Source organism: Capra hircus, chromosome 7 (genome assembly GCF_001704415.2).
Source record: "Capra hircus breed San Clemente chromosome 7, ASM170441v1, whole genome shotgun sequence".
NCBI classification, from domain to species: domain Eukaryota; kingdom Metazoa; phylum Chordata; class Mammalia; order Artiodactyla; family Bovidae; genus Capra; species Capra hircus.
This window is the reverse complement of record NC_030814.1, coordinates 90,841,460-90,867,599: the sequence shown is the minus strand read 5'-3', so window position 1 is coordinate 90,867,599 and position 26,140 is coordinate 90,841,460. Positions and strand designations below refer to the sequence as shown.

General features: G+C 50.8%; 1 protein-coding gene across 2 annotated transcripts; it reads right to left on the bottom strand.

The window, feature by feature from the left end:
- Nucleotides 85-24,989, bottom strand: CHAF1A (chromatin assembly factor 1 subunit A). Of its 2 annotated transcripts, XM_018050869.1 has the most exons (16): nucleotides 24,682-24,989; nucleotides 22,072-22,122; nucleotides 19,584-20,446; nucleotides 13,568-13,624; nucleotides 10,699-10,928; nucleotides 10,506-10,566; nucleotides 10,075-10,143; nucleotides 8,828-9,054; nucleotides 8,133-8,301; nucleotides 7,900-7,980; nucleotides 7,411-7,503; nucleotides 6,465-6,717; nucleotides 5,430-5,920; nucleotides 1,068-1,164; nucleotides 661-729; nucleotides 85-563 (listed from the first exon to the last, which is right to left on the bottom strand). In XM_018050869.1, exons 1-16 carry the CDS (start codon nucleotides 24,980-24,982, stop codon nucleotides 463-465), a joined length of 3,213 nt encoding a protein of 1,070 aa, XP_017906358.1. In that variant the 5' UTR covers nucleotides 24,983-24,989; the 3' UTR covers nucleotides 85-462. The 2 variants fall into 2 exon arrangements, with proteins under 2 accessions (XP_017906358.1, XP_017906360.1); XM_018050871.1 differs by lacking the exon at nucleotides 661-729.

The following is a 26,140-nucleotide window of genomic DNA, read 5'->3' as shown; positions in this document are numbered from 1 at the left end:
GCGGACACTGGACAGCAGAGCGCTGGTCTCTGGACACACCAGGCGCAGACACCATGTGTTGGAAGAGACGACAGACACGCCAGGTCGGGCTAGACAATAGTTTATACAAGTCCATGTCAGGTCCGGGTGCTGCGCCGCATCCGAGGGGCTTCAATTCATTCACAAGCATCTCGTCACTGTGCCTGCTCAGGGTCCACGGGGCACGACTAGGCCCTCCCCATGCAGGTCACATCACAATAATGCTTTATTAAAGGGCAGATTAATATGCAGCTTTGGGAGGAAATTTTTTACAAATATCAAAAAAAACTAACCAAGTATCCTATATAAAACTTTCCAGACCTCCAGGGAGGTCTGCCAAGCAGGACAAAGTGCTCTTTACACAGGAGTCAGGACTTTCAAGTATCTGAGAGGCGTCGAGAATACCCTAACCATTCTACATACATACACGGGCCACTTGGGCACTCAGGACAGGCCAAGTGAGCTGGGGGCCACGAGGGTCTCACTGGTGTCCATCCCCACTGAGCCCCCAGCTCCGGAAGTGGTTCCGCATGGGGCCTGGATGTCTGCAAGGCAAGAGAGGAAGGGGCTTCAGCCTTGGGTCCACTCTGGGGGAGGGCAGGCAAGCCACCGCCTTCTCACTGGGGCTTCAGCTGTGTTCACCCTGATCCTGTGTGCTTCTGCAGCCCTGTCCATCAGGCTCTACACTTGACCCTCCAGGGCAGGGGAAGCCTGTGGTAAAGATGAAGAAAGTGGGCAGCAAGGCTCAGTGGCCAGCCTGAGGCTGGCCACCCTCTGGTTCCCTGCCCTGGGGAAGTATGGTTCGGAGGTCCTACACCCCTCCTCCCTAACACAGCTCCTCACCAACCCTCGGGTCTCTGGTTTCCTGAATGTAGCTTTCAGACCAGGGCAGGAGGCCCGACACCCACACCACCATCACACCAGCCTGCCTGGCGCCTTTCAGGACCTCTTCCTCAGTCCTCATCACAGGATGCGAACTGAGAGGTGACTAACTGCCCCTTCCCTTCCCAGCTGGCTTGAAGGAAAAGAGGGTGTGGTACCCTGCTCACCCCCAACATCAGAGATGTCCATGATCACACAGTCGCCTTCCTCGTCGTCCTCCTCCTCTGTGTCCGCCTGGAAGCCGTCCAGGTCTCCGGTGCCAACCTCAACAGATAAGGCACACTGTGTCAGCAGCAGCAGACAGGATCGGTGTGACCCCCACCCCGCCACCCACTGCTGCACACCCAACCCCTCTCTGCCCATCCAGGAGACACTATCTGAGGAGCCTGATGAAAGTCAAAGTGTTAGTTGCTCAGTCGTGTCCGACTCTTTGAGACCCTATGGACTGGAGCCCACCAGGCTCCTTTGTCCATGGGATTCTCTAGGGAAGAATACTGGAGTGGGCAGTTATGCCCTCCGCCAGGGTCTTTCCCACAAAGGGATTGAACCCAGGTGTCCTGCACTGCAGGCAGATTCTTTAAGGTCTGAGTCAGGGAAGTCTTAGTGTCTCAAGAGTTACGATCAAAGGAAACCTTGGGAGTACTCTCAAATGAACTAATTATTTACCTTGTTAGAAAAATAATGCATTATTGTTTGTAAATTAGAATTGGGAGGCGGGATCCTCTACTTTGGTTTCAAATGGAGATGGACAAAACACATGCTTTCTCTGAATTATTATCTGCTGGAATAAGTAGGTGGCTAAGAAGTTAGTTGGTCAGTGTTTTCTTCTCTGTCCAATAGCTTGGTCCCTCCGCCCAACACTTGTGAACTCTTTCCTCTGATGCCCACTCTGCCCAGTTCTGCCCATGTGGATGCCACCAGTACCCCGAGAATGGGCATCAGGAGGTTGTTATCACTAGCTTCCACCAGAGGGGACAGAGACACAGAATGGGGAAGTAACAGGACCAATCCTACACACCGCCCATGCACAAGCGCTGGCACAGGCAGTGGAGCTGGGCTCCCTTCCAAGGGGCTCAACACCCTCCTAGAGCCCTTCTACTCTGTGAGTCTGCCTGGAAAAGGGACGACAGTACAGCAAGGCTGTCCGCTGTGCCCACGGTCCCAGCCTGGCTGGCAGGCAGCTTACGCTCACAGACCCCTCAGTTCTAGTGTAGAAGCTGCAGAAGGGCTCCATGGGCTGGGGGCCCCCGAGGCAGGAATGGCCCCAAGCTGGCATGGGGGCTGCTGGGAGGTGCAGGGCAGCTTCCAGGCACCTGCTTCAGAAGCACAGACAGTGCACTCTCCACTCCCCAGCCATGCAGGCTTGGGTCTGGTGAGCACGGGACAGGTGGGTCTCCTAGCCTCCCCAGTCCCGGGCCTCCACACTGGGAACCAAGTGCAGATGGATGAGGACTGCTGTGGGCCCAGAAGCCCTCTGTGGGAGGAACAGCAGCCCACAGCCCCACAGGCACATGACGCGTCTCAAGCCTCTAAGGTGAGGCTCCAGGATGGGGTCCCACGTGCTGGGCTGAGGGTTGTCGGCACATGCAGCCGGGGGAGAGCCCGACATGCTGTTGTTGCTATCGCAGGCAGAGGGCACAAAGCTGGCCATGCAGCCCTGGGAGTTAGGAAGACGTCACCACCACCAAGCAGTGAGGCTGGAAACGACAGACAGAGCCCCTGCCCGTGCAAAAACAGAACAAGGCTGAAGAGCTGAGTTGCCGGGGGGACGGACACACACACTCACTCACTCACTCTTTCGGGCAGAAGTGGCCCTAATAGCCGGCTCATCTCACTTGATCACGGTACTGTGTAAACCCATAAAGTATAACACTAGTTGGAACTCTAAGTGAAAAGCTTCTAAAATTCCCATACGTTAAAAATCCCAACCCGATCTAAAATATTCATACACACCATCCACGTTTTCCCAGGCCACCAACCCGGCCTTTGGGAAGTCTCCCCAGCTCCTGTGTCCTGCCTTGCAGGCCAGCTCAGTGCACACCCAGAGCTCTCTTCTGGCCTGCCTGTCCCAAACCACCAGGATTCTGCTGGAGGTGGTCAAGGTCTCAAGGCCCCAGCCTCTCTTTCAGCTGGGTGGCTGGGTCAGAGCATTCCAGTCAGAAAGACACAGGTGGAGTCTGCTCCTCCTTCCAGGTAAACGGGACTCCTCCCCAGGCAGGCTTGGCCATCCTCATCTCGCAGGCTGGCAATGCAGCAGCTGTTCTGCGGCCACAAACAGGCAGGAGCAGCAGGAGACAGGAGGAGCCTGGCCCGGACCACACTGCTCACCAGATCAGGACCTCCTGTTCCTGCAGACCAACTTCCATGCGTTTACGGTCCCAAGGCCTACATGGTCCCAGGGGTCCAAGCGCTGTTACAAGCGAGGATGTGGGATCTAGTTCCCGACTAGGGACTGAACCCTCGCCTCCTGCATTGGAAGCTTGGAGTCCTAGCTACTGGACTGCCAGGGAAGCTCCAAAAAGGGGTTTTTAAAGTGCAGACATTAGCAGCTACTCTCAGACCCACTGAATCAGAACCACTGGGGCCAGCATGCCCAGAACCACTGGACGTGTGGCCCTCTGTGAGATCCTGCCACACCTCGGAGCCCCTTTGAGGCCAGTGAACGGGGAGAAGCTGAATAGCACTGACTGCTATGGGTGTCATCAGATGAAATGCCCCATGTCACTGCCTCTCACAGACCAACCCCTTACCTGGGGAGAGGGACCCCGTTTATTGGGGAGCACTTTTTCTCAGTAAATAACAAAGCACCAAGAGCAGAGATCCACGTCAAGTACAAGAGGAAACAGGTGATAAGGGCTAACCCGTCTTTCTCCACATAAAGACCAAGACTGCGAGCACGTGTGTGGATGCCGTCGGAGGGGAAGAGCAGAGGGGACTCAGCAAGGTGGCTGTGTAGGGCTGATGAGGGCAGCAGCCCGCAAACCCTGCCTGGACTGGGACACCAAAGGGTCCTTCCAGCCCTGGCCATGTTCACACTGGCTCCCCAGCTGGTTTCAACCTGAGCATCCACAGGTGCAGTCTTCTGAGACTGTCTGGCTAATGATGACGTTGACCCTAACGAGCTCTGCAGCTCAGCACAGCTTGAACACATGAGGGCCTGTTCTGGGTCCAGGCCCAAGGAGGGAACTGTCTGAGGGGCTGTGTCCCTCACTCCTAACCAGATGGGTGCTACTGTATCAAGTCGTGTCCACAGCTGACAGGGATGGGGTGGGGGAGCGGCAGGAACAGCTGCCATGACTGCACAGGACTGTCCTAGGCTCCCTCTTGCTGTGATGATTCAGGAAGAAGGCTTACATAGCACCCAAGACCTCATCTGTGTGCGGGCGTCACTCCAGGAGCCAGCCCCCTGCCCATTCTGCCCCCACACATGCGGCAGGAGCAGGGGTAGGGGACAGGGAGCACATGCGGGCTCCCTTTTTTCTCCCTCACCCCCAGCAGCACCTCCTGGAGCAACAGCACCCTAGGGAGCCCCGGAGGCAAGCAAGAGACCAGCTCTCACCACACCGTCTCACCCACATAAACTCGAGTCTCTAAGATCTTCAGCTGCGCGAGACCCTGGCCCTGGTGAGGACTGGTGTCCACACCAAGACCAGGCTTCTGGTGACAGTAGCCAGGAGACTAAACCCATCACCTTCCCATGCCAGTAACAGAAACAAACGTCAAACACGGACCAAGGCTGAGGCGGGGGCCCAGCCTCCGTGTGTCCAGGCAGTGCGGGAGCCTTCGCTCTGGGGACCAGCAGCTCTCAGGAAGCCCACCTGACTCCAGGTGAGGCGAGGCCCTCCCTGTACGTGGCCTATCTACGTGAGGCCACACGCTTCCTCCTCCATGTGCTGTCAGGATACAGTTACTTGGCTGCTCCCACCATGGACTCCAGTCTGTCTCCTCTTTGATGGCGTTTTGCTCACCACTGTCTACAAGGCCTAGCAGGTTACCTGGTATGGAGTAAGCGCTTAGTAACTGTGTTAAATGAACACAAAAACTAACCAAACAGAAGCTGCTGCATGGAAAAGATGCACTTTTCCTTCAGCACTGAAAAGAAATAAGCTGTCAAACCATGAAAAGACAGGAAGAAAGCATAAAGGCACACAACTAACTGAAAAATCCAGTGAAAGCAGTAGGCCCAGTGGCAGCCAGGGTAAAGGGAGGGAAGGACCAACAGGCAGACCATGAGTGTGAAGGCAGTGACATAGCTGTGTGACACTGTGATGCCACACACACCATCACACATCTGTTCAAACCCACGGGATGCCCAGAAAACCTTGGAGTCTGGGTGACAGGGGTGCGTCCACCTAGGTGCATCAGCTATGACAGCCACACAGACTTTGCTGCGAGTGCTTGGTGGGTGGGGAAACCTCTACACCCACGCCTCTATTTTGGTCAGTTCTGTCACCTCAGTTTTGTTATAAATCTAAACATGCCCTAAAAGGAAAGTTTGCTACAAACTACAAGCCGCGGCGGGGTCTCACCTGCCCGTCGTGCCGGCGCTTTTTCATGAACTGGGTGATGCACATGCTACCTGCCGACTTCCTCTTGAGTGAGACAGGCATACCCTGGCCGGGCCCCGGGACGGGGACGCTGCCACTGTCCTCCTTGGTGGCCGAGGGCACTGCGGTGACATAACTCCACTGGCAGGGCACAGGCAGGTGCTCCTGGGCGAAGCTCTTCAGCACCTGTGGGTGGACGTACCAGCACATCCTGAAGTCGGGCCTCTTCTCGTACACCGAGTTCTCAGAAATAATCCGCTTGAGCCTGGCCTTGGAGGGCACGGCCATGTCCTCGCCGGTGGTAGGGGTCTGCGGGCGGGCAGGGCCAGGGCTTGGGGGGCTGGCGGCACTGTGCTCTGGGCTGCCGGCGTCCCTGCTGAGCAGTCCTCGGCGGCAGCACTCCTGGAACTCCCGAATGATCACCTTGCTCCCATTCACGTTCCCGTGCAGCAGCGGGAGCAGCTGGGCCAGGACTGGCGGGGAGAGGGAGCAGGAGGAGACGGAATGAACACAGCCCCTGGGAGGCTGAGACACAGACTGCTTTGGGTGGCCTTGTTATCCTCCTGGCTTACTGAGATGTAACTGACACACAGCAGTGATTTGACTTATATCGCAAAATCACCACCACCACTACAGGTTTAGCGCAGGTGGCTGCTTAGGGGTGGATTTAAACACAGGAACTGCTCCAGGAGAGACTCTGGGAGACCCACACTTCACGAGGCGGGATTGGTTGGAATAAACTGTCAGGCCTCACCTCTTGTGTCCGTTTTCTTAGTAACTGCCCTCATGCACCCATTCTGAGTGGCCCTCCTGGCTCTGAAGAACTAAGAATGTGTGTGACCATCAGGGAAACAGGCTGACTTAAGCAGCCACCCTGTACAGCTCTCATGAGCGTCACAGAAAGGACACCTCCTCAGCAAGCACTGGCTCTGGCTGTTTCTTTGAAGAACCTGTGAGTTACTTGGCCACCCTTAGAGGGAGTCTTCCGCCCCGCCCCCGCCCAGAGCTGGTGCTCACTCTGCTGGTCCCTCTTCTCTCTCTTTGAGGCCTTGGGCGTCTGCTCCTCCTCAGGGGGCACAGTCTCCAGCAGGCAGGCCGTGAACTGTTGCAGCACCTTCAGGTCAGCACCGCCGTCCTTGTCAGCCGCCCAGATGCAGCCGATCTTCACGGGCTGGAGAATGCGGAACCGCTTTCCCTTGGCTAGAAACTCGTCCCACTCCTTGGCCTTCAGTTTCTGGCGCACCTTGTGATTTTCCGGGTCGGCACACTCCTGGCAGATTAGAGAGCAGACACTCGCTCAGGATCCCTGCTCCCCAGTACCCCTGGTGCCCACCTCTGGGACAGTGAGAGAGCATATGGGAGGTGGGCAGAGCTCTTCACAGACTCAGGGCCAGTGTGGATGGCACCTGACTGGCAATAATACAGGCAGAGAATGTTTTCAGACTGAATAACTGGCACCTTCACTCGCAAGTATCTTAGGTGCACCTGCCTTTCTAGCCCTCACTGGAGTGTCACAGATATTTATTTTTATTACCTCTTCAGTAGACCTCTTAGCACCACTCTGGGTTTTCTGCTTAACATGTGATCCTAGAGCTGAAATCACCATGCTGGGCCTCTCCCACCTCAGAATGATGCCACTGTCTAAGCCAGATTCGCTGTGGGCCTGACGAGACCCATCTGCCTCGCTGGTTGGAAATGTATGAAGGACAAAGGTCCCCAAGTGTGACTCTGAGATGGGTCACACCTGCCAGTCTCCCAACCCGGCAGGCCTTCAGAGCTCTGGAAATGGCTCCCTCAAAAGTCCCACCATCCAGCAGAACTGAGAAAGCTGGGGGGTGAGGCTGAGCCTCTGAGGAGCGAGGTCCACAAGGAATCGGCTATAGGGTGGGCCAGGACCTACGCAACCACCCCCAGGTCAGCAGCCACCAAGCTCTGGCCCAATCACCTCCCGTCCACCCCTCACCTCAGTTACTCCTTCATCCTCAGACAGGTACCCGTGGGGCACGAAGAAACCATCGTCCTCATCCTCATCCTCTCCCACGTCATCGTCCTCGTCCTCAAGAGAAAAAAGCACAATGATAACGTGTGGAAACATGTGCTTTACTTATAATTCACTTGTGAACACGTAAAAAGGAAACAGCCTTCGAGTGCTTCATGTGTTACTTCTACGGACACCCTGAGGATCAGCCAGGATCCCATTACCTAGCCCACTATACTCTGGTAGGGGTGGAAGGCCAGGAAGAACATAGATAAGTGGGGCCCAAGGTAAGGCAGCGGGTGTGGCAGGAGACGGGCGGGCCCACCCACCCAGGAGTATCTGGGCACTTTCCTGTCCACATCAGGCAGGTAAGTGTCACCAAACAAGGATTTCCAAGAGTAGCTATAAATCTGGTGCTGAGATGCTGTCTGAGGGAGCCCTCTTGCCAGACCTCTCAGCCCCTGCCACGCTCACCCCTTCGCTGTGGGAGAGGGACTCTCCCGGCTCCTCCTCTTCCCACTCCTCATCGCTGTCCACCTCGTAGTCAAGGAGGTCCTGAGGGCACACACACAGCAGTCACTGTCGTCTCCAGGGTCGGGAGGGAATGGCAGAGCTAAAAAGCTAGAACTCTGTGGAGCCCCAGGGCCGTGAGAGAAGGCCACGCTGAGAAGGATACGCAAGGGTTGGAGCAGTGCCCACACACTCACCCTGTCCTGGGCCCAGGGGTCCCTTGGGCGGATGACTGTCGTCTGCTTGTTCCACGTGCCCCAGTATGCTGGCCGGTGGTTCTCAGAGAACTGTAGAAGCTTCATCCTGCCAAACTTTCTCCGCTCAGGAACGCCGTCCACTTTGCTGCTCTCCACAATCACCACATCGCTGGAGACAAAGCCTGGCTTAGAAGGCTCCTCATGGTGCACTCACTCACCACAACATCCTTCTTCCCGGGGTGGCAGGTCGTGGGCACTAGAGACGGGCAGCCCTAAAGCAGGCCAATGTTTACTCCAGGGACATGGCGCGAGAAGGAGAGAGGAACCAGATGGGGAGCCGCTGCCCCACAGCACGTACAGAAGTGAGCATGTGAAAACAAGTACACTGGCAAGAGACGGGGAGCAGCCCTCCAGGCAAGTGGTCTAGACGTCAGCTCCATGCGGGGAGGGGTCTGGGAACCCAGGAGAGGCAGCCTGCTCTCCAGAGCCGGGACTTTCTGCAAGGCCACCACACCTGGTAGACTTCGGAAGTGAAACCAGGAGAGAGCTGATGGAGCAGTGGAATTCGGGGCCTGAGGCCAGGGAGGGAGCTGACCGGTCAAGGCCAAGGGACTCAGCAGTGACCGGGCTCTGCTTGGCCACTCAGGACTCTCCAACTTCACCAAGGGCAATTGGTAGCTCCCCTCAGAACTAACCTGTTTGAGAGGTTTGTGTTCCGGTTAGACACCACAGTGGGCCCAGACCTGAGCGGCCGCCGCCTTTTCAGATCTTGGAGGAAGGAGAACTCGCTGCTCTGCTGCTGGAGGAGCTGGTCAAGCTGGTCACAGAGGTCTTGATCAAAGGCAGTCCGGCATCGAGGGGCGAGGACCATGTGCTCTTTGATTTCGAAAGGGGCAAACTTCCCACAGGAACCAGCCAGGGTCTGAAATGGAAAAGGGATGTGATGGCACCACTGTGCTTACTGTGTGACGGACCTGCACAGCAGGTGTTGAGGAGGAGCCAAAGGACGTGGGATCCAGTGTCAAAGGAGACACCTCACCAAGAACAAAAACCAAGATAATATAAAGAACCAGAGATCAGAAGAAAGCCAATCCTGCAATAACCTGACAAAAAAGAGGAACTGGCAGAAAAAGAAATAAAATAAATAAAAAGAAATAAAATGATAAACACAAAGAGATGTTCAACTGCACCAAGAATCAGGGAGAAACACAAAGAGAAATACATGTTTTTCTTCACCCATCAGTCAGGTCCACAGAAGTGTGAGACACTCACGCACTGTTGGGAGGTGGGGGTGGAAATCATTGGCAAGGGGGTACCAAGTATGATGCACCCACACCATGACACGGTACTGCAGCAACGAGAAAGAACGAACAAGGGCCAATGTGGAAAGAACCCAAGATACAACTCAGCAAAGTGGTAAACAATAAATTCATAATTTGTTAGGTACATGAATACACAAACATAGGAGGGAGGGAAATGCTCAGTGAAAGACCTGGAAGGATATCCTTGCACCTCTGGAGCATGGAGGAGGGAGGGGATGGAGGTCTGTGGTTTTCACAGGCAGAGCCTGGTCTAGAAGGTGACAGGAAGCAAAATCCTGTGCTGAATGAGCCCCATGGGTTGTTTTACGCTCAATCCTGCCTCTTATCTTGAGCAGACATCCACTGAGGGTGAAGACTGGTCTTTCTCCCTCAAGGAGCTCAGCACAACCTCTATAAACACTTTGTAGTTTGAGCAAACGTGCCACTTTTTGCCTTTCTGAGCGCACAGTGGATGGTAAGAATTAAACCTCCAGATTCTACTGAAGATAGAAGCTCCCAAGGCCAGAGGACATCCCTCTCGATGAAAGCACAGCCAGTGGGTCAGAAGATGCCTTTTTATTTTTCAAACAGTACAGCCTGACAGAGACCAAAATCAAAGCCAGGGGAAGCAGGCTGCTCACCTTGGGGGCCTGTGGGGTCTTTGGTTTCTGGAAGAACCTCGTGATTTCAGCCTTCTCGGCTTTAATGCGCTGCAATGCAAGAGAAGATGAGGGTGAGAAAGAAATAGAGAACTTAAGCATGCAAAAGCCCCTGTAACTGAATTCCAAGCATTTTTACGTTGAAAGCATTAATTTAATGTGAGTTTGCCAAACCCACAAATGGGTACCAGGCAACTCCAAAGGTTAGAGCTGCTCCTGTGGGCAGAGGGACCAGAGGAGACAGCCAGCTGGGCAGGGCTGGGCCAGCACCCAAACCGGCCTAGTTACAGGTGTCAGTCCTGCCCAGCCCCCTCCACCACCTCAGGGAGGACATGCAATATCCAGCAGCAATCAGGCAGAAGCCCTGCTTCTCAAACACACGGGAAGGTGCACGATCTAGAAACACATTCTACCTTTTCTTCTTCTCTCAACCGTTTCTCCTCTTCCTTTTTCCGCTTCTCCTCCAGCTTTGCCCTATGAGACATCACACTCAGTGACACCTGCTGGCCCAGGCCTGTGCTGATGCCCGTGGAGGGGGGTGGGGTAAGGTGACAGTGGGACAGGCAGAGGGTGTGGGACCCCAGATGGAGGGGGCGGGGCACGCACTCCAAAGCCTCCTGGCGCTCCTTGCGTCTCTCTTCCTTGAGCCGCTGCTTCTCCGCCTTCTCCTTCTCGTCCTTCTCTCGCTTCTCCCGCCGCTCCTTCTCCTTCAGCTCCTTCTCCTCCTCCCTCTTCTTCCTGGCCTCCTCCTTGGCCCTCTTGGCCTCCTCCCTCAGCTTCTCCTTCTCCTCCTTCTCGGCCCGGAGCTTCAGCTGCCTCCGCAGACGCTCCTTATCCTGCATAGAGACGGCACACAGCTCAGCCCGGCGGTGGACACTGGGGAGGGCAGGCTGTGCGCAGGCGGACGGGGAGAATGCGAGGCCCGCTGGCCAGCACACACACAGAGAAGGGAATATCTGGTCCATTACATCTCCTTTCGCCCTGAGAAAGACCACGAGGATTGGCCGGCTGCCACAGGGCCTCGTAGGCGAGTAACAGTATTATGCGTTTAAGACACCATTTTCAAGCGTGGAATGAGTGTCAACTTTTACTTAATTAAAAAAAATGAAGTAAGCCCTTCTCGGCTGCCTACATGGGATACCCGCTGTTCGGTAGGAGTAACATTTATTTGCTCAAAAAAGTGTGGTAATAAAGACACATTCAAAACACCTTGCCTCCCTGTCCTCAAAACTAAAACATTTTCCTGGGGCTTCCCTGGCGGCCCAGTGGTTAGTACTCTGCGCTTTCACTCCAGGGGGCACAAGTTCCATCCCTGGTCAGGGAACTAAGATTCTGGCATGCCACAGCCAAAAGACATTTTCTTTCCATTCCCTCCAAAACTATTCTAGACAACAGGGTTTATTTTATTTCTCTGGAAATGGGAGAGCAGGATGAGGCAAGGCCCGGAAACCTGACGAGTTAAGTTTTAAAACAGTGGGAAACATGAGAACACATTAAAACACATAAGCAAAAAAACCTGTTTAATCTGTAAAGCCATTTCTCAAAAAGGTTTTTTTGCTTATGTTTTTTAATGTGTTCTCATCTGTTTCCCACTGTTTTAAAACTTAAAACCATTTCTTTTAAAACCATTTCTCAAAAAACCAAACAAACATTTTTCAGGATCTGAGAAGAAGGTCAGAAGGTAAGAAAAGACATGATTTCCGTGACAATGCCTGGGCCTCCTCATCACCAGCAGGAAGAAACCACTGGTTTCTCTGAAGCATGAACATCTCATTTTATCGGTTCCTCATTCCCAAGAATTTGTATGTGGCCTGGAGCACTGACTTGGTATATAACATGGCATTCACACTGAACAAGTTTCAGCTCTCAGACAGAAGGGATGGTACCTTCTAACATCACCAGTCATGTCGGAGGCTTTGCGACTCTCTGGACGGTAGGCCACCAGGCTCCTCTGACCATGGGATTCTCCGGGCAAGAATACTAGAGTGGGTTGCCACTCCCTTCTCCAGGGTATCTTCCCAACCCAGGGATCAACCCCGCCAACTCCTGTGTCTCCTCCTGCACTACAGGCAGATTCTTTGTCCACTGAGCCACTGAGGAAGCCCTACCTTCTCACAGTACTGGGTAATTTTCCAGGACAAGAATCATCATAGGCTTCTCACCTTTGGCAGGAGCCCGACAGCTCAGCTCTCCATCTGGGCCTATGATTGTGCCTTTGTCCCTAGAGAACACCCTGCCCTGATTAACCTTTGCTCCCTATCACAAAAGCCATGGAGGCACGCTGATAGAGACCTGAGAACGTCCTTGCCAAATGTCCTCCTGGGACCCTTGGAGCAGGGGCTTGAGTAACTGATCAAGTAACAGGGTGAGGAAACCAGAAGCAATTGCAGAGTGGTGGTGGGGGGGAGGGGCTCTCCTTGCTGCTAACTGCAAGGACAGGAGGCTTCTGGAATTAGGCATAAATCAGACCTCTTCAGCTACACCTGCCAAGCAGGTGTCTAGTTCTGAAATTCCAACAAAGAATGAGATCAACTTTCAAAACGACATCAGGAGCACTTCCCTGGTGGTCCAGTGGTTAAGACTTTGCTTCTAATCCAAGGGGGTGAAGGTTCAATCCCTGGTTGGGGAGCTAAGATCCCACATGCCTCTGTGGCCAAAAAAAACAACCTAATACTGTAACAAATTCAATAAAGACTTAAGAAACATTAAAGCCATCAAACCTGAAACACAAAAACTGAACGCGGCCATAAGGCAGACAGCACAAGAAGCACCTGATGAGTGCCCCTCCCCTGAGCTGGTGCTGAGGGGGGAGGAGTCCATGACCTGCTTTGCAATTCACTCAGTAAGAAAGAAGGCCCCCCTGCACTGCTGTGTGTAACAATGTAACCCCCCAGATAAAAGAAGACTCAACAGGGAACCCCTTTACAGTAATCACCCATCTGGTATAAGGGCCCTCGTTACAGTGCCTCAGAAAGGGTTTGTGTAACTTCGATCTACCTGTAGGAGAATGGGGCGCAGGGAGAGGAACTGGGTTCTTTTTAAGGCGATTTTAAATTACAATGGGGGGGACTTCCCTGGTGGTCCAATGGCTAAGACTCCAAGATTCCACTGCAGGGGGCATGGATTCAATCCCTGGTCAAGGAACTAAGATCCCACATGCCAAGTGGCTCAGCCAAAAATCGAAAAAAAGACAAAGAAAACCCTACAATGGGGATGCCTAACTATTATGACAGTACTGATTCTAGTAAAAGCTTAAAAAAGACTACAAGCGAAACCTCCGGATTCAGCAAAGCTCAGAGTGATGCAAGCTACAAACATGAGGCCCAGTTATGTAAAATGAAGCAAGATTCGAAATGCTGCCCAGGGCGAGCAGGGGAAAGTGAAAACTGGGTCAGAGCCATGCAAAGGGCTTTGCTGCCCATTTACTGCGAAGAGTGCAGCTGGAGAACTTGCTACTTCAGGGGACAAACCTTACCCTTTGCAGTTTCATCTTGTTCTTCTCTGCAGAGCCTCTGACCAGTTTTTTAGTTATCTGAAAGGAAAGACACTGAAATCAGAACATGGGTTGTTTCAATCACTTTAACACGTTTAACACACTAAACTGTCCTTGAAGGGAGGTCTCCGGGGGGGGGCAACACTGCAAAACAACAATGGAAACCTTTCTGGGTGACGGTTCCAGCAAACAAAACCAGAAGGTCTTGGTTGGGTCATAAGCTCCAATGAAAGCACATAAGTGTACATGTGGAGATATTAAGGGAGGCCAGAAGGCAGATGACCAAAAATGGAGGCCAAGTTTGGTATCGAGAGCCACAGGCAAGGCCTTGGTGTTGGGGAAACACAGAGCAGCAGGCCTATAAGCAACTGTGGAGGCCGAGTCCCAAGTCCTGCAGACACCCAGCCCTGCAAGGCTGCCCCTTCTACTTTTCCCCAGGAAGGCTGACAGTGGAAGTTTTCTGCGACTCCAGGCACACCTTGCTTTCTTTCGCTTCCAAGATAACACGTTTTAAAAAAAGGAGGGGGGGGGACAACTCTCCATTGGGCAAGTCTTATCAACGCCATTTTCCCAACAGCATTTGCTCCCTTTGTGTCTCTGTGTCACATGTTGGTAATCCTCAAATTTCAAACGTTTTCATTGTTATACGTGGTATGCTGATCAGTGGTCAGTGATCCTCGACGTTATTACTACAAAGACCACGACTCACTGAGGGCTCAGACGATGGCATTTTTTGCAGTGAAGTTTTTTTTTCTGGCCATGCTGTGCAGCATGTGGGATCCTGGTTCCCTGACCAGGGATTGAACCCACTTTCCCTGCAGTGGGAGAGCAGAGTCTTTACCACTGCATCACCAGGGAAGTTTCACAGTTAAGTATTTTTATAATTAAGGTATGTACTTTGGGCAACCAACAGAGCCATGTGACTTGCTTTACTGCGGCATGCACTTTATGGCAGGGGAATCTGAAACCAGATCTGCACTAGCTCAGAGGTCTGCCTGTCATGTCTACAAATCAATACCATGTGACTCAAGCAACCATGCGTGGGCTTGGATTCCCATGGGCCACGAACTTGTACTCCTTGCCCAGTGAGGCTTTACCTCTTAGAACATGGCGTGAATGTCCAGGATAAAGAGTCAGCTGGCCGGAAGTGGTGATCCTGTCCAGAACCCCTATGTTCTAGAGCACAGCATTCTCAATCGCCCTGCTGCATACTGTGCCTGGGCTGCAAGGACAGACCAAGACGCGTGGCTGGACTCCCTCACCATGCTGGCAAAATGGCTCTATGGGGTCGCACAGAGTCAGACACTAAAGTGACTTAGCAGCAGCAGCAGGAATACACACAAGACCAGGCTAGTGGGCTAAGCTCCCTCCAGAGCAGGGTATCCTGGCAATAGCACCATTCACTGGACAAGCAATGGGGAGAATTTGGGCTGGAAAAAAACACGCTCCCCCCCCCGCCCCGGCTCATCTTATGCAGCCAAGAAATGAGACAAGATGAAAGATCAAAAGCCCATCTCTCTCAAAACTGTCTGACATACCGACAAAACTACATGAAAACAGTGCTTTCTCTCTTAGGGCAGGAAAGCCCGGCCTTAAGACTTCCTACAGATTAACACATACAGATAAGATACCTTTCTTACTTGGGACACAGAGTCCTTTCTAGACCGAACCTTCCCTCAGCAGAGGGCTGAGCCTGGCCATGTGAAAGCCACGTGACTGGCAGAGTGCTCAGCCTCACCTCTTTAAGCCAGGCGCCCACAGAAACACCAAAGCTGTCTCATCAAGCGCTTAAGAAAAAGCACCCACTTCTCCAGCATCCACTCTGCCTGTCAAACCTGCGGACTTCACCCCCACAACAAAGGAGAAGGTAGCAGGGTTTGGAAGGTGCTGTATCTATGTCACTGTCCTTTGTAATCAAAGAATACAGCACCAAATGACACTGCCACACCCTGCTGTACCAGGGCATTTGTGCAGGAAGACATGTTAGGTCTCGGCCATACTTGCTAAGATTCAGCTGCAGAATCAGGCCCCTTCCAAATCTTACCCCATGTTATGAGTCCAGGAATAAGAGTTCACATGATTACCAGGAGCTGGCATCATGATATCCAATAATCACAGCAACTGCAATTTAACTTAAAACTAATATCTCTTCTGCTTTACCATACATTTGGATAAACCTTACTGAATGGCTATAACTTTATCTTCTTGAGATTTGGCCTAAGTATTTATAGAACTCTTTCAAAATACAGGCCACACATTTTACTTACCTGGAAAGTGTTAGTGTTCAGCAGCTTAGTTGTGACCAAATCTATGCAATCCCATGGACTGTAGGCCGCCAAGCTCGTCCATCCATGGAATTCTCCAGGCAAGAATATTGGAGTGGGTAGCCATACCCTTCTCCAGGGAATCTTTCCGACCCAGGTATTGAACCTGTCTCCTGCGTTGGCAGGTAGGTTCTTTTACCTCCTAAGACACCAGGGAAGCCCTATCTGGAACTCAGCTACCAAAAGTAAGACCCAGGATTCTAGTATGAGGTAAAAACAGATACATCAACTACCCAAGAGTCAAAACATATGTAACCACATCTGTGCAGTAAAATTCCTGCACTGTATTCCGGAGACTCCAGAGCCCCCTCAGTCTGGTGAGAGCAGCGGGAGGAGCGGCGAGGTGAGGAAGGAGGTCCCACAGCAGCTAGTACCCTGACAGCAGGGGAGGGAGAGCAGGTAGAGGGGAGACACGACTCTAAGTGCCCCAGGCGAGGGGGACTGTCAGCACGCAGACACTGACACGACCAGTCCTGTGAGCCTGCACTTCTGAACCATCACCCAGGGAAGCTCAGGACAATTATCAGCCATCAAGGCTGAGAGTCAAGAGATGATAGAAATATCCATTGGGACTCCCCTGGTGGTCCAGTGGCTAAGACTTAGGGCTCCAAATATAGGGAACCTGGGATTTGATCCCTGGTCAGATCCCGTACGCTGCAATTAATTATTCTCATGCCACAACTAAAGATCCCACATGCCAAAATGAAGATAACTGGAAAATCCGTCAGGCTGCAACTAAGACCCAGGGCAGTCAGATAAATACTTAAAAAAAAACAACAAAAAAAGAAAGAAATATCCGTCAACAAGAATGACTGTGCAAACTGCAGTTTATCCACACCATGGCACCATCTGCATACAGTACAGCAGTTAAAAAGGCATACATCTTCCCACCCCAGTGTAAAATACAGGTAAACATACCCTGGAATAAAAAAGAAACATACTGACAGTATATGGCTCATGTAAGGCAACAAAATGATACTGTATATTCCCAGGGATCCTTCACATACACACCACACAGAGCAATGTAAGACAATAGTTACATTGCAATGGCAACCTGCAGGACAGGAAAAAGCCAAAAGGGGCTTTGACGGTCAGTGATACATTTTTTAAAAAACAAAGCATTTAATATAATTTATTATTTATAATAAATAATTTACCATCATTTAATATAGTTTAAAGAGTTCCAGCAACTGTACAGAGGCAAGGCGTAGATTCCGGTAACACCACTGTATCCACACATTCCTTTAGGGAACAAACATCTGAGTCAACAATAACGTGGACTAATCACACGTGTCTCTGCAAACAAACTGGAGAAACAGCTCTATTCCAGGTGGTAAAAGCTCTGAGGCCAAACAGCCACGCTTTGGCTCGTCAAGAGACCTGGGGTTATCTAGCAAAGGTGTTCCTAAGTGTTTTTTCAAAGTCAGGCTCTCTAGATGAAGGGATGGGATGATCTGCATTTTAACGAGCTGGGTCTCCCTCTTGGCCACACATGCACGCACACACGGACCAGCTAATGTTTGGGGGTTCCCAATGCAGATTTATGATACCAAGTCCAGGGTAAACTGAGCCCAATAAAAACCACACACATGACATGGGAATAAGAAACAATCTGCAAGCCTACAACAAGCTTCTGCCTACAATCTGGAGAAGAGAAGGCAGAGAGAAAATGGAAAAAGAATTCCCCACAGTAACAGGGGTCAGGAAGAACCTGGGCCCACACCAGGGAAAGTTGTAAATGTTAGTTACCAACCACAGAAATCAACCACTCAGGAAATCCAGCACTCCTGAAAGTGAGGAGATAAACCAGAAACTGAGTGCACAAGGCCCTCGGGCATCTCCTGGTGGTCACTCCATTTCACTCTCACACGTGGGGCATCACCCAGCATCAGGGGGCTCTATTGCACACTGTGGGTGACTGGGGCAATTCTGCGCCATAGGCTGGCGGGGAGGGCTGTAAGGCCTCACCACCTGCAGCATGAACTGTTTGCAAAGCTGAGTGATAACACTGTCTTCTAGAACATCTAAAACCCCAAGCCTGTGTAGGGAGTCAGATCAGGGTCTCAGAGGCAGGCTTTGGTAAACTCAGCACACCTGGTTCATGCGCGCAGCATTTAGGCCGGTGCACAGGAAGTAGCACTGCTTTGTGACAAGCCCCAGCAGCGTGGCCTCCCAGTCCTGGGACCTGGCTATGCGCATAAAAACAAACTTAAAAAACAAAGCTATGAAGGAAAATGAAAATGTGTACATGTCCTGTTCTCTGGGCTCAATGGCTGTCGCCAGTCATGTGACAAAGTAGTTCTACAAAGCAGAAGCAGCAAGGATTCAGTGTGACTGGAGGGTCAAAACAGAACAAGATGGCTGATGGCATGGGACCCAAACTCAGGTTCTGAGAGTCTGGGTGACAGCTCAAATGGGAATTTAAAAGCTGAGTACCTCAGTCGGACACATCTAGAAACTCAAAAGGAAAAAAGATGACCCTGGACTTGACTGCTATTTTGTGAACCTAAAGAGGAAGCCACTTTCCCCATTCTCCAATCTCCTCGGGAGATAAAAAGATAAGAAATGGAATCGTCTAGAATAATGGCTAATATGCTAGGGATAGAATTTCAGAAAGCAGTCAAGATAGGCAGTTTATGGTCAAATGAAGCAGGTACAGTAGAAAATAAACAACTCGCCCCAGGATCCAATCTTATGTGAAAACCCGATATGAACACATACAAGTGCTATAAAACCCTCAAACCACAGACACTGTGAAATATGCTTTGTGATTCTTGACTAATTGATTCAGTTCTACCCATAGGACCTCAAGGACAGGTGAGAATAGAGACATTTGCCATTATGTCCTTTGGAAGCCAATAATAGAGACAGAAATTTCCAAAGCCATCTGCCTGGGGCCTTAAACACGGAGCCAGGTCTTTTCTGTTCTCATTTCTCCGGGTGAGGTTTTAAAACAGGCGATCATGAGAGCTGACCCTTCAGGATGCCCCGTTTTGTTCTTCCTGCCGTCTTTGGGTCTCGTCACCAACGCTGAGTGCTTACCAACAATGACTGTATGCCTCTTGTGTTGGAATAGGAGTGCCTAGAGCTGAAGTTTAAGGCTGACTTGAAGGGCTTCCCTGGTGGTCCAGGGGCCAAGACTCTGCGCTCCCAATGCATGAGGACCCAGGTTTGATCTCTGGTCAGGGAACTAGATCCCACAAACCACAACTAAGAGTTCACATGCTGCAACTACAGATCCTGCATGCCACAACAAAGATCAAAGACCCTATATGCTACAACTAAAACCCAGTGCAACCAAATAAACATCCAAAAAAATGTGTATCTATATACACACACACATATATATAAACGCTAACTTGAGGATCACAGCCATTAAGTCACTAGTGTGGCTAAGGTGACCAGCACCATTATTTAAGTGTGAACAAGGCTACCAGGAAGGCACGGACACACACACTGGTGCACATCGCAGCATGCACAACAATGAACAATTCAGTGGCTCTCGGTATCAGAAAGAATTCTGCAATGGACCTGCCCAGGTCACAAGAGCTCATCTGTGGCCACACTCACTCAGCCACTAGCCAGCTGGGCAACATAGGATCCCTGGGTGAAGAGTGAGGGGCTGGATGGAAGCCTCTAGGTTCAGGCAGGACTGACTCGGGGGAGGTACTCACTCTGCAGATGGGTGTGGAGGCAGGGAGGGGGCTGGGGCCTGTATGCAGCTTTGTGGGCACAGATTGCCCCTCGGGGGAGCTGGTGGGAGAGGAAGAGCTCAAGGACGAGTGGCTCAGTGCCAAGTCCTCTTCTGGGCTGGACTCCGGTGTCTCGCTCTCAGAAGGCACAGCCTGGCCGGGAGGAGTGGCAGGAGGAGACCTGGCTGGCGGTCTGGGGGCCAGGATATCCTGCAAGACAACCACGGGCATCTTCCCCTTGAACAGGATGCCCCCGGCTTCACGCCAGCCGTCCCGGTCCTTCTCAGAGCACGTGCTCAGGCCACCAGTCAGCTTGGGAGAGTTTTGGGGTGAGCCCCTCTGTGCGAGTCCCCTCCTGTCTACACCCCCTGAGTCATCATCCCCTGCCTCTGTCTTGCACAGAACGTCTGAAAGGGCCTCTTCGGGACTTGCCAGCTCGTCCTTCTGATTGGCCTTTGGCAGTCCCCTGTCATCTCCAGCTTTGTCTGGGACTCCATTTATGTTCTTCTGAGCTGGGGAGGCGGCAGAATTCAATTTACTGTGGCCCACCATGTTGTCCTGGGGGTTGCTCGAGTCCTCTGTCAAATCGATTATGACCACAGCCTGGCCAATACTGGTTTCAACTTGACTTCTTAAAAAGTTATCTAAGGGTCCCTTCCCATTGACAAGTTTTGGCCTAAAATCGATGTCAGAACCCACGTGACAGTTCTCCAAGTGGTCCAAAGAGGTTTCTAAGTCGTGGACTTGAGTCTGCACAGGGCCACCCCGAGAGACCCCTGTGTCGTCCAAGCCATCGTCAATTTTCTCCTTGGGGACAAGATTCAGGCGCTTGAATGGCAGTCGGGCTGAAACCAGAAGAGAAGGAGGACCTCTTTTAAGCGACAGTGTGAACAATGACAATCAATACTTTAAAATTCCATATTCTCAAAAAATGAACAACCTTGATGTACTTGGGGGTAGGGAGGATATCTAAAGTTTAAAAAGGGATTATCTTTTCACTGGATATGAGTTTGAGCAAACTCCAGGAGATAATGAAGGACAGGGAAGCCAAGCATGCTGCAGCCCATAGAGTTGCAAAGAGTTGGACACGATTTAGTGACTAAACAACAAGTCTTTTCATTATGGACTTCTCCCAACAACCAAATTAAAAGCAAAAACAAATGAACAACAACAACAAAAAAACGAAATGGAAAACAAACAAAATCCCCAAACCCTGACAAGCTTTTAGAGCAGGGACTCTGCAAGAATTTCAAAGAAGACATTTTCTGATCTCTTTGAGATCCAGTTCAAATTCTAAAGTTATTTATTATGGGTGGAAATCCCATTTGAAGATAAGTGTATCTGGTTCCAAAAGCTGAAGAGACAGATCCATTTGCAGTTAAGATTTTGTTCTGCTCCTAGCACTCCGGGCTGTTAGCTTTTCTTGCCAACGAAACAAGTATCCTCCCACGGCATGTCAACCTTCTGAATGGTTCTGAGAGACAGGCACATGGAAGACTGAGGAAATGCAGATGGGTGACTTTCTTACAGAGTCTGCCTGTACTCAAACACCCAAACATCTTATTAACTACTTTCTAATGTAGACCAAACATATAAACCTGTTCTGGCTTCGTTTATAAGATGATCATGCTCACAGATTCTTCGGTTTGGCCCTAATCCTTTAACCTCGGAAGGTGGCTGCCCTTCATACAACCCCTACCAACACCAACCTTGCTGTCAGTCGTGACAGGAGAAGGCCAGCTGCTACAGGGGAACCAGATAACCAAGCTTTGAAAACCAAAACCCATCCTTTTTTATATAGTCCAGCCACTAATCTGACCTAAGGGAAAATTCATTCCTCCCTTTTGCATGAAAGGATTTTGAGACACTTCCTGTAAAAAGGTGTTCAACCAGGGACAGCTGTGCCTGCCAGGGGACATCTGGCAACATCAAGAGATGTTATTGGCTTTGACAACTTGGGAGCAGAGGCTAGAATGCCTGTGAAACTCTCTCCAGCCATGGTCCTAGCCTTTTTGGCACGAGGGCCAGGTTTCATGGAAGATAGTTTTGCCATGGACTGAGGGTGGGGGGATGGTTACATTTATTGTGAACTTTATTATAATTACATCAGTTCCATCTCAGATCATCAGGCACTATATCCCAAGGTTGGGTACCCCTGCTCTACGGTATATAGAATATACAGTGTATTTTCCCTCCATGAGAAAAAATATTACAAAGTCAATATGCTGGAATCCAGCTGTAAAAGCAGCAACCTCTGCATCTGGTCCTGGGAACAGCACGCAGTGAAATGGGTTTCCCAGCTTCCAAATGTAAGATGCAACTGTCTTCTCCCCTCTACCCCCTTGATGCTTCTGATGAGAACCCCAGGAGATGGCCTGCCTCTGCTCAAGGGAAATGAAAAATATAATAATTGGGAAAACAATGAAGGACATAAGCTAGGAACAATTATTTAACCCATTCCCAGAGTTACCTTGTATTAACTTCTTGACTGGAAAAGCTGGCCTGTCTTTGCAATCCATGGCTGTGAATGAATGTCAAAGGATATGTTATTAAGTGCTGGAAACAACGGAGCAAAAAATACAGTACCTACTATACAAAGTGGTTGTCCAGTGGGGCTCATCTGGGTACTCCCAACACCATCCTTGGGCTTCCCTGGTGGCTCAGTGGTAAAGAATTTGCCTGCCAATGCAGGGGACACAGGTTCGATCCCCGGTCAGGAAGATCCCCCGGAGAAGGAAATGACAACCCACTCCAGTATTTTCGCCTGGGAAATTCCATGGACAGAGGAGCCTGGCAGGCTACAGTTCATGGGGTTGCAAAGAGTCAGGCACAACTGAACAACAAAGGACATTTTTTGGTTGTCATGACTGAAGAGAGCGTATTACCAGCATCAAGTGGGTAAGGGACAGGAACACTGCTAAATATCTCACAATGCACAGGACTGCTCCCCACCACAGAGAATTATCTGATCTCAAATGTCAGTAGGTTGAGAACTTCTACCCTGAATGCTGTCACATCTTGTTTTATTCCCTTGAGCACTTAGCACACCTGAGACTTTTATGTTTCTGTCTCTCCCCCCATCAGAACACCAGCTTTGTGACAGTACACAGACTCGTCCCACACATGGGCTCAGGGCCTGGCAGGTAGTAGGAAATCAAGTAAGGAAACCAGAGATGAGAGAAAACATTGCATCAGCTGATTTTACCATAATAGGAGCCCAAACATTCTCCTCCAATCCAACCCCTCCCCACCAACAAATCTGTACAATTGGTATAGGGCTTATTTTCTCTTAAAATAGGGTTTATTATAAAAGGTGATACAACTTAAAGCATCTCGAGCCTGCCAAGTTGGAGCTGAAGCACAGTCAAGAAATGATAAGGGAGGCTATTTTCCTGCACAGGGGGGAAAGAAATATGCCAAAAAAAAAAAAAAAAAAAGGCATAACAGTATCAAAACTGGTACAGAAATGACCATAAACAGAACTAAGTCCTTGAATAAATATCTTCAAATGGCTAGAATAAGTTGAGAAGCTGACATCTGCTAGATCTGGCTTGGAAGTCTAGTTATTTTGGCTAATCTACATTCTTTTTTTAAGATACATACAAGTGAGTATTTTTAAAAATCAGATCCTGGCTTTCTAAAAAAACTCAACTGCCCACAGACAAACCTACTCTACCTGCTTCCAAGCTAAGAATACAAGAAAGGTACCCAGAAGACATTTCCTTTCTTCCCATTTCAAGATAGTATTATTTCCAAGTTTTCAGTTCTCAAAAACATGAACTCCTCCCCGCCCCCGTTGAAGGATACACAATCTTTAGGCACTTAATTTTCAGTCAATTACAAGGATTTATTGGCATGGCCTTGAGTCACCAGCTTTGATGCAAGCAGAACAGAGGTGCCCTCAGGTCGACATAAAAGGGATCCCATCCAGGGACTCAGTCTATTCAAAGGTATACATGCAATTAACAAACATTTCTGTACAAACTTACCACTGCTTTTTATTCTGAGACTATATCCCTCCTAATTTTATCTGGCATTAAAACATCCTCCCATTTTAGGATAGCCTGGTCATAATAGCAGACGGTGCTTTGTAAATTTCTTCAACATCCATACTGGGTCCAATGACCGTCCATGACAATCAGCCCCAACTTTATATGAGTTCTGTCTGTTTGAAACCCCAGTCTGGAAACAGCACAGTGCTTCTCAACTAGGAGGCATTTTGACAGTGGATACATTTTTGGTTGTCTCAGATGAGAAGGGCTTGCTACTGAGATCTTATGGGTGGAGGACAGAGATGCTGCTACAGTGCACAGAATGACCCCCAGTGTCAACAGTGCTGAGGCTGAGAAATTCTGAACTAGATTAACGGATGTCCCTACCAACACTTAATTACTGGGCACCTACTATGTGTCAAGCAAGCACTGCGCCAAGTCCTGGGGGCAAAATGGGAGTGGAGCAAGTGAGACAAGCCGTCTGGTCCTCCTCAGTTCGCCACCTCATATAAGGGGCCTGCCAGGAGCCAGAAAGCCCCCTCCCAAGACACAGGAAGGAGAAAGATATGTCTTCCTGCATATCCGGCGGCATCAAGAACCCGGGACCCCTACCACCCGGGCCTCTTACCTGGGCTGGCCCTGACCCTTAGACGGAGCTGTTCCAGTCCCCCGACCCCATGGGACCCCGGACCTCAGTTTCCACATCCGGCCCAAAGCGCCGCTGCAGGGTCCAACTTGGCCGGGGGACACAAACGCAATCGGTAACCAACAATTCCGGCCCTTTCGCCTCTTTGGGTCTCAGTTTCCCCTCCGGGCTACACACACACCCGTCACCGCAAGGCGCTCTGGAAGGACGAACTGACGTAAAAGCGCCGAAAAAAAATGGTCGCGGCTGCAACAATAACGTCAAAGAGGTGCCTTTCGGGTCGCAAGGCCCTTTCCCGGGGTTGTAATGGTTCCACGGACCGAACGCCAGATGCAGAGCCGTGGGCCCAGGCCAGGAGGCCAGTCTGCCCCTAACCGCCGCTTCGGCCCACACAGGCCGCGCGCCACGACCCCCCTTTCCCTCAGCGCGGGCTGGAACCGACCTGCGGCCTCTCCCCGGGCGCCCGGCGCCCCGCACTCCGGCTCCTCCAGCATTGCGCTGGCGACGTCTCGAGTTCCCCTCAGGCAGCGGAGGAGCGGGCTCCGCTCAGGCGGCCGCTGCTGCTCGCCCTCCCGCCCGCGCCGCTGCTGCCGCGGCCGCCGCGCTCGTATTTGGCGGGAACCGCGGCGACCCCCGCGGCCCACACGGCGATTGGGTGATGCCGCGTCACGTGACGGCCCTACTCGGGAAGAGGGGAGCGCCGGGAGCATCATCGCGAGAACCGAAGCTTCCATTCCTTCCATGGCTCCCCTATTGATATTCCAGCTGAGGGCGGGGCTTCCTCACCGGTGCCCTGCCATTGACGGGTAGCGGGTGTCCTGCGATTGGTGACGGGTGATGTCAAGTTGAGTGTTTGACACTGTGATTGGCTGAGCCCGTGTGATATGTCCGTGGGAGGCGGGACGGTCAGGCTCCTACGTCACGACGAAGCGCTTTACGCAGCGCGCCGGTGACAGCCTGAAACTGCGATTTTGCTGGACTAATTTTTTTTATCCTGATTGCACATAGGTTGTGGCTCAGACGGTAAAGCATCTGCCTCCAATGCTGGAGACCTGGGTTCAATCCCTAGGTCGGAAAGATCCCCTGGAGAAGGAAATGGCAACCCACTCCAGTATTCTTGCCTGGAGAATCCCATGGACGGAGGAACTTGGTAGGGTATAGTCCATGGGGTCGCAAAGAGTCGGACACGACTGAGCGACTTCATTTCACTTCACTTCACTGAATATAGCCACAGTAATTAAAGTTATAATTTATATAAACAATAAAAGCAAAATAAACTCTGGGCATCGCTTCAAAAGTATTTGAGATGCGATATATATATTCAGAGGAAATGAATGAAATGGATATTTCTTGTTTAATCCTCGGTTGTGCACATACTGTTTCTTCGCCGGAAACACTTTCCGTAGCTCCTTCCCTGGTTGATTTCTACGTCAGTTTCAGATCTTAGATTGAAATCCCAGGGGAACCTTTCTTCACCAGCCTCCAAGATGAAGTTGCTACAACACTGTTCTTTTTCTTGGAACAATTACAGCTTGTGCTTATTTATTAACATGTTATTTGGCTAGTGAATTCATTTCTGTTTTTATCGTCAGCTCCATGAGGACATGAATCATTTATCACAGTATCTGCAGGACCTACTGGTGACTTATTCATTAGTAGGTACCCAATAAATATTTGAGTGAATACATAAATATCATTTGATTGAACTGTGTGATCATGTCAGTTAAAAACTTCACATGGAACAGAGACCTTCAGAGTCAGTCTTTGAGCCTTAGAACAGGTTTTGTTCAGCACCAATTTACTCTCTCAAGCAAAGCAAAGTGAGAAGCAAATAATTAACTTAGTCCAATTTCAGAATTCTATTTATCTTGTAGATTGGATAATTACATCAGTAGGGTTGG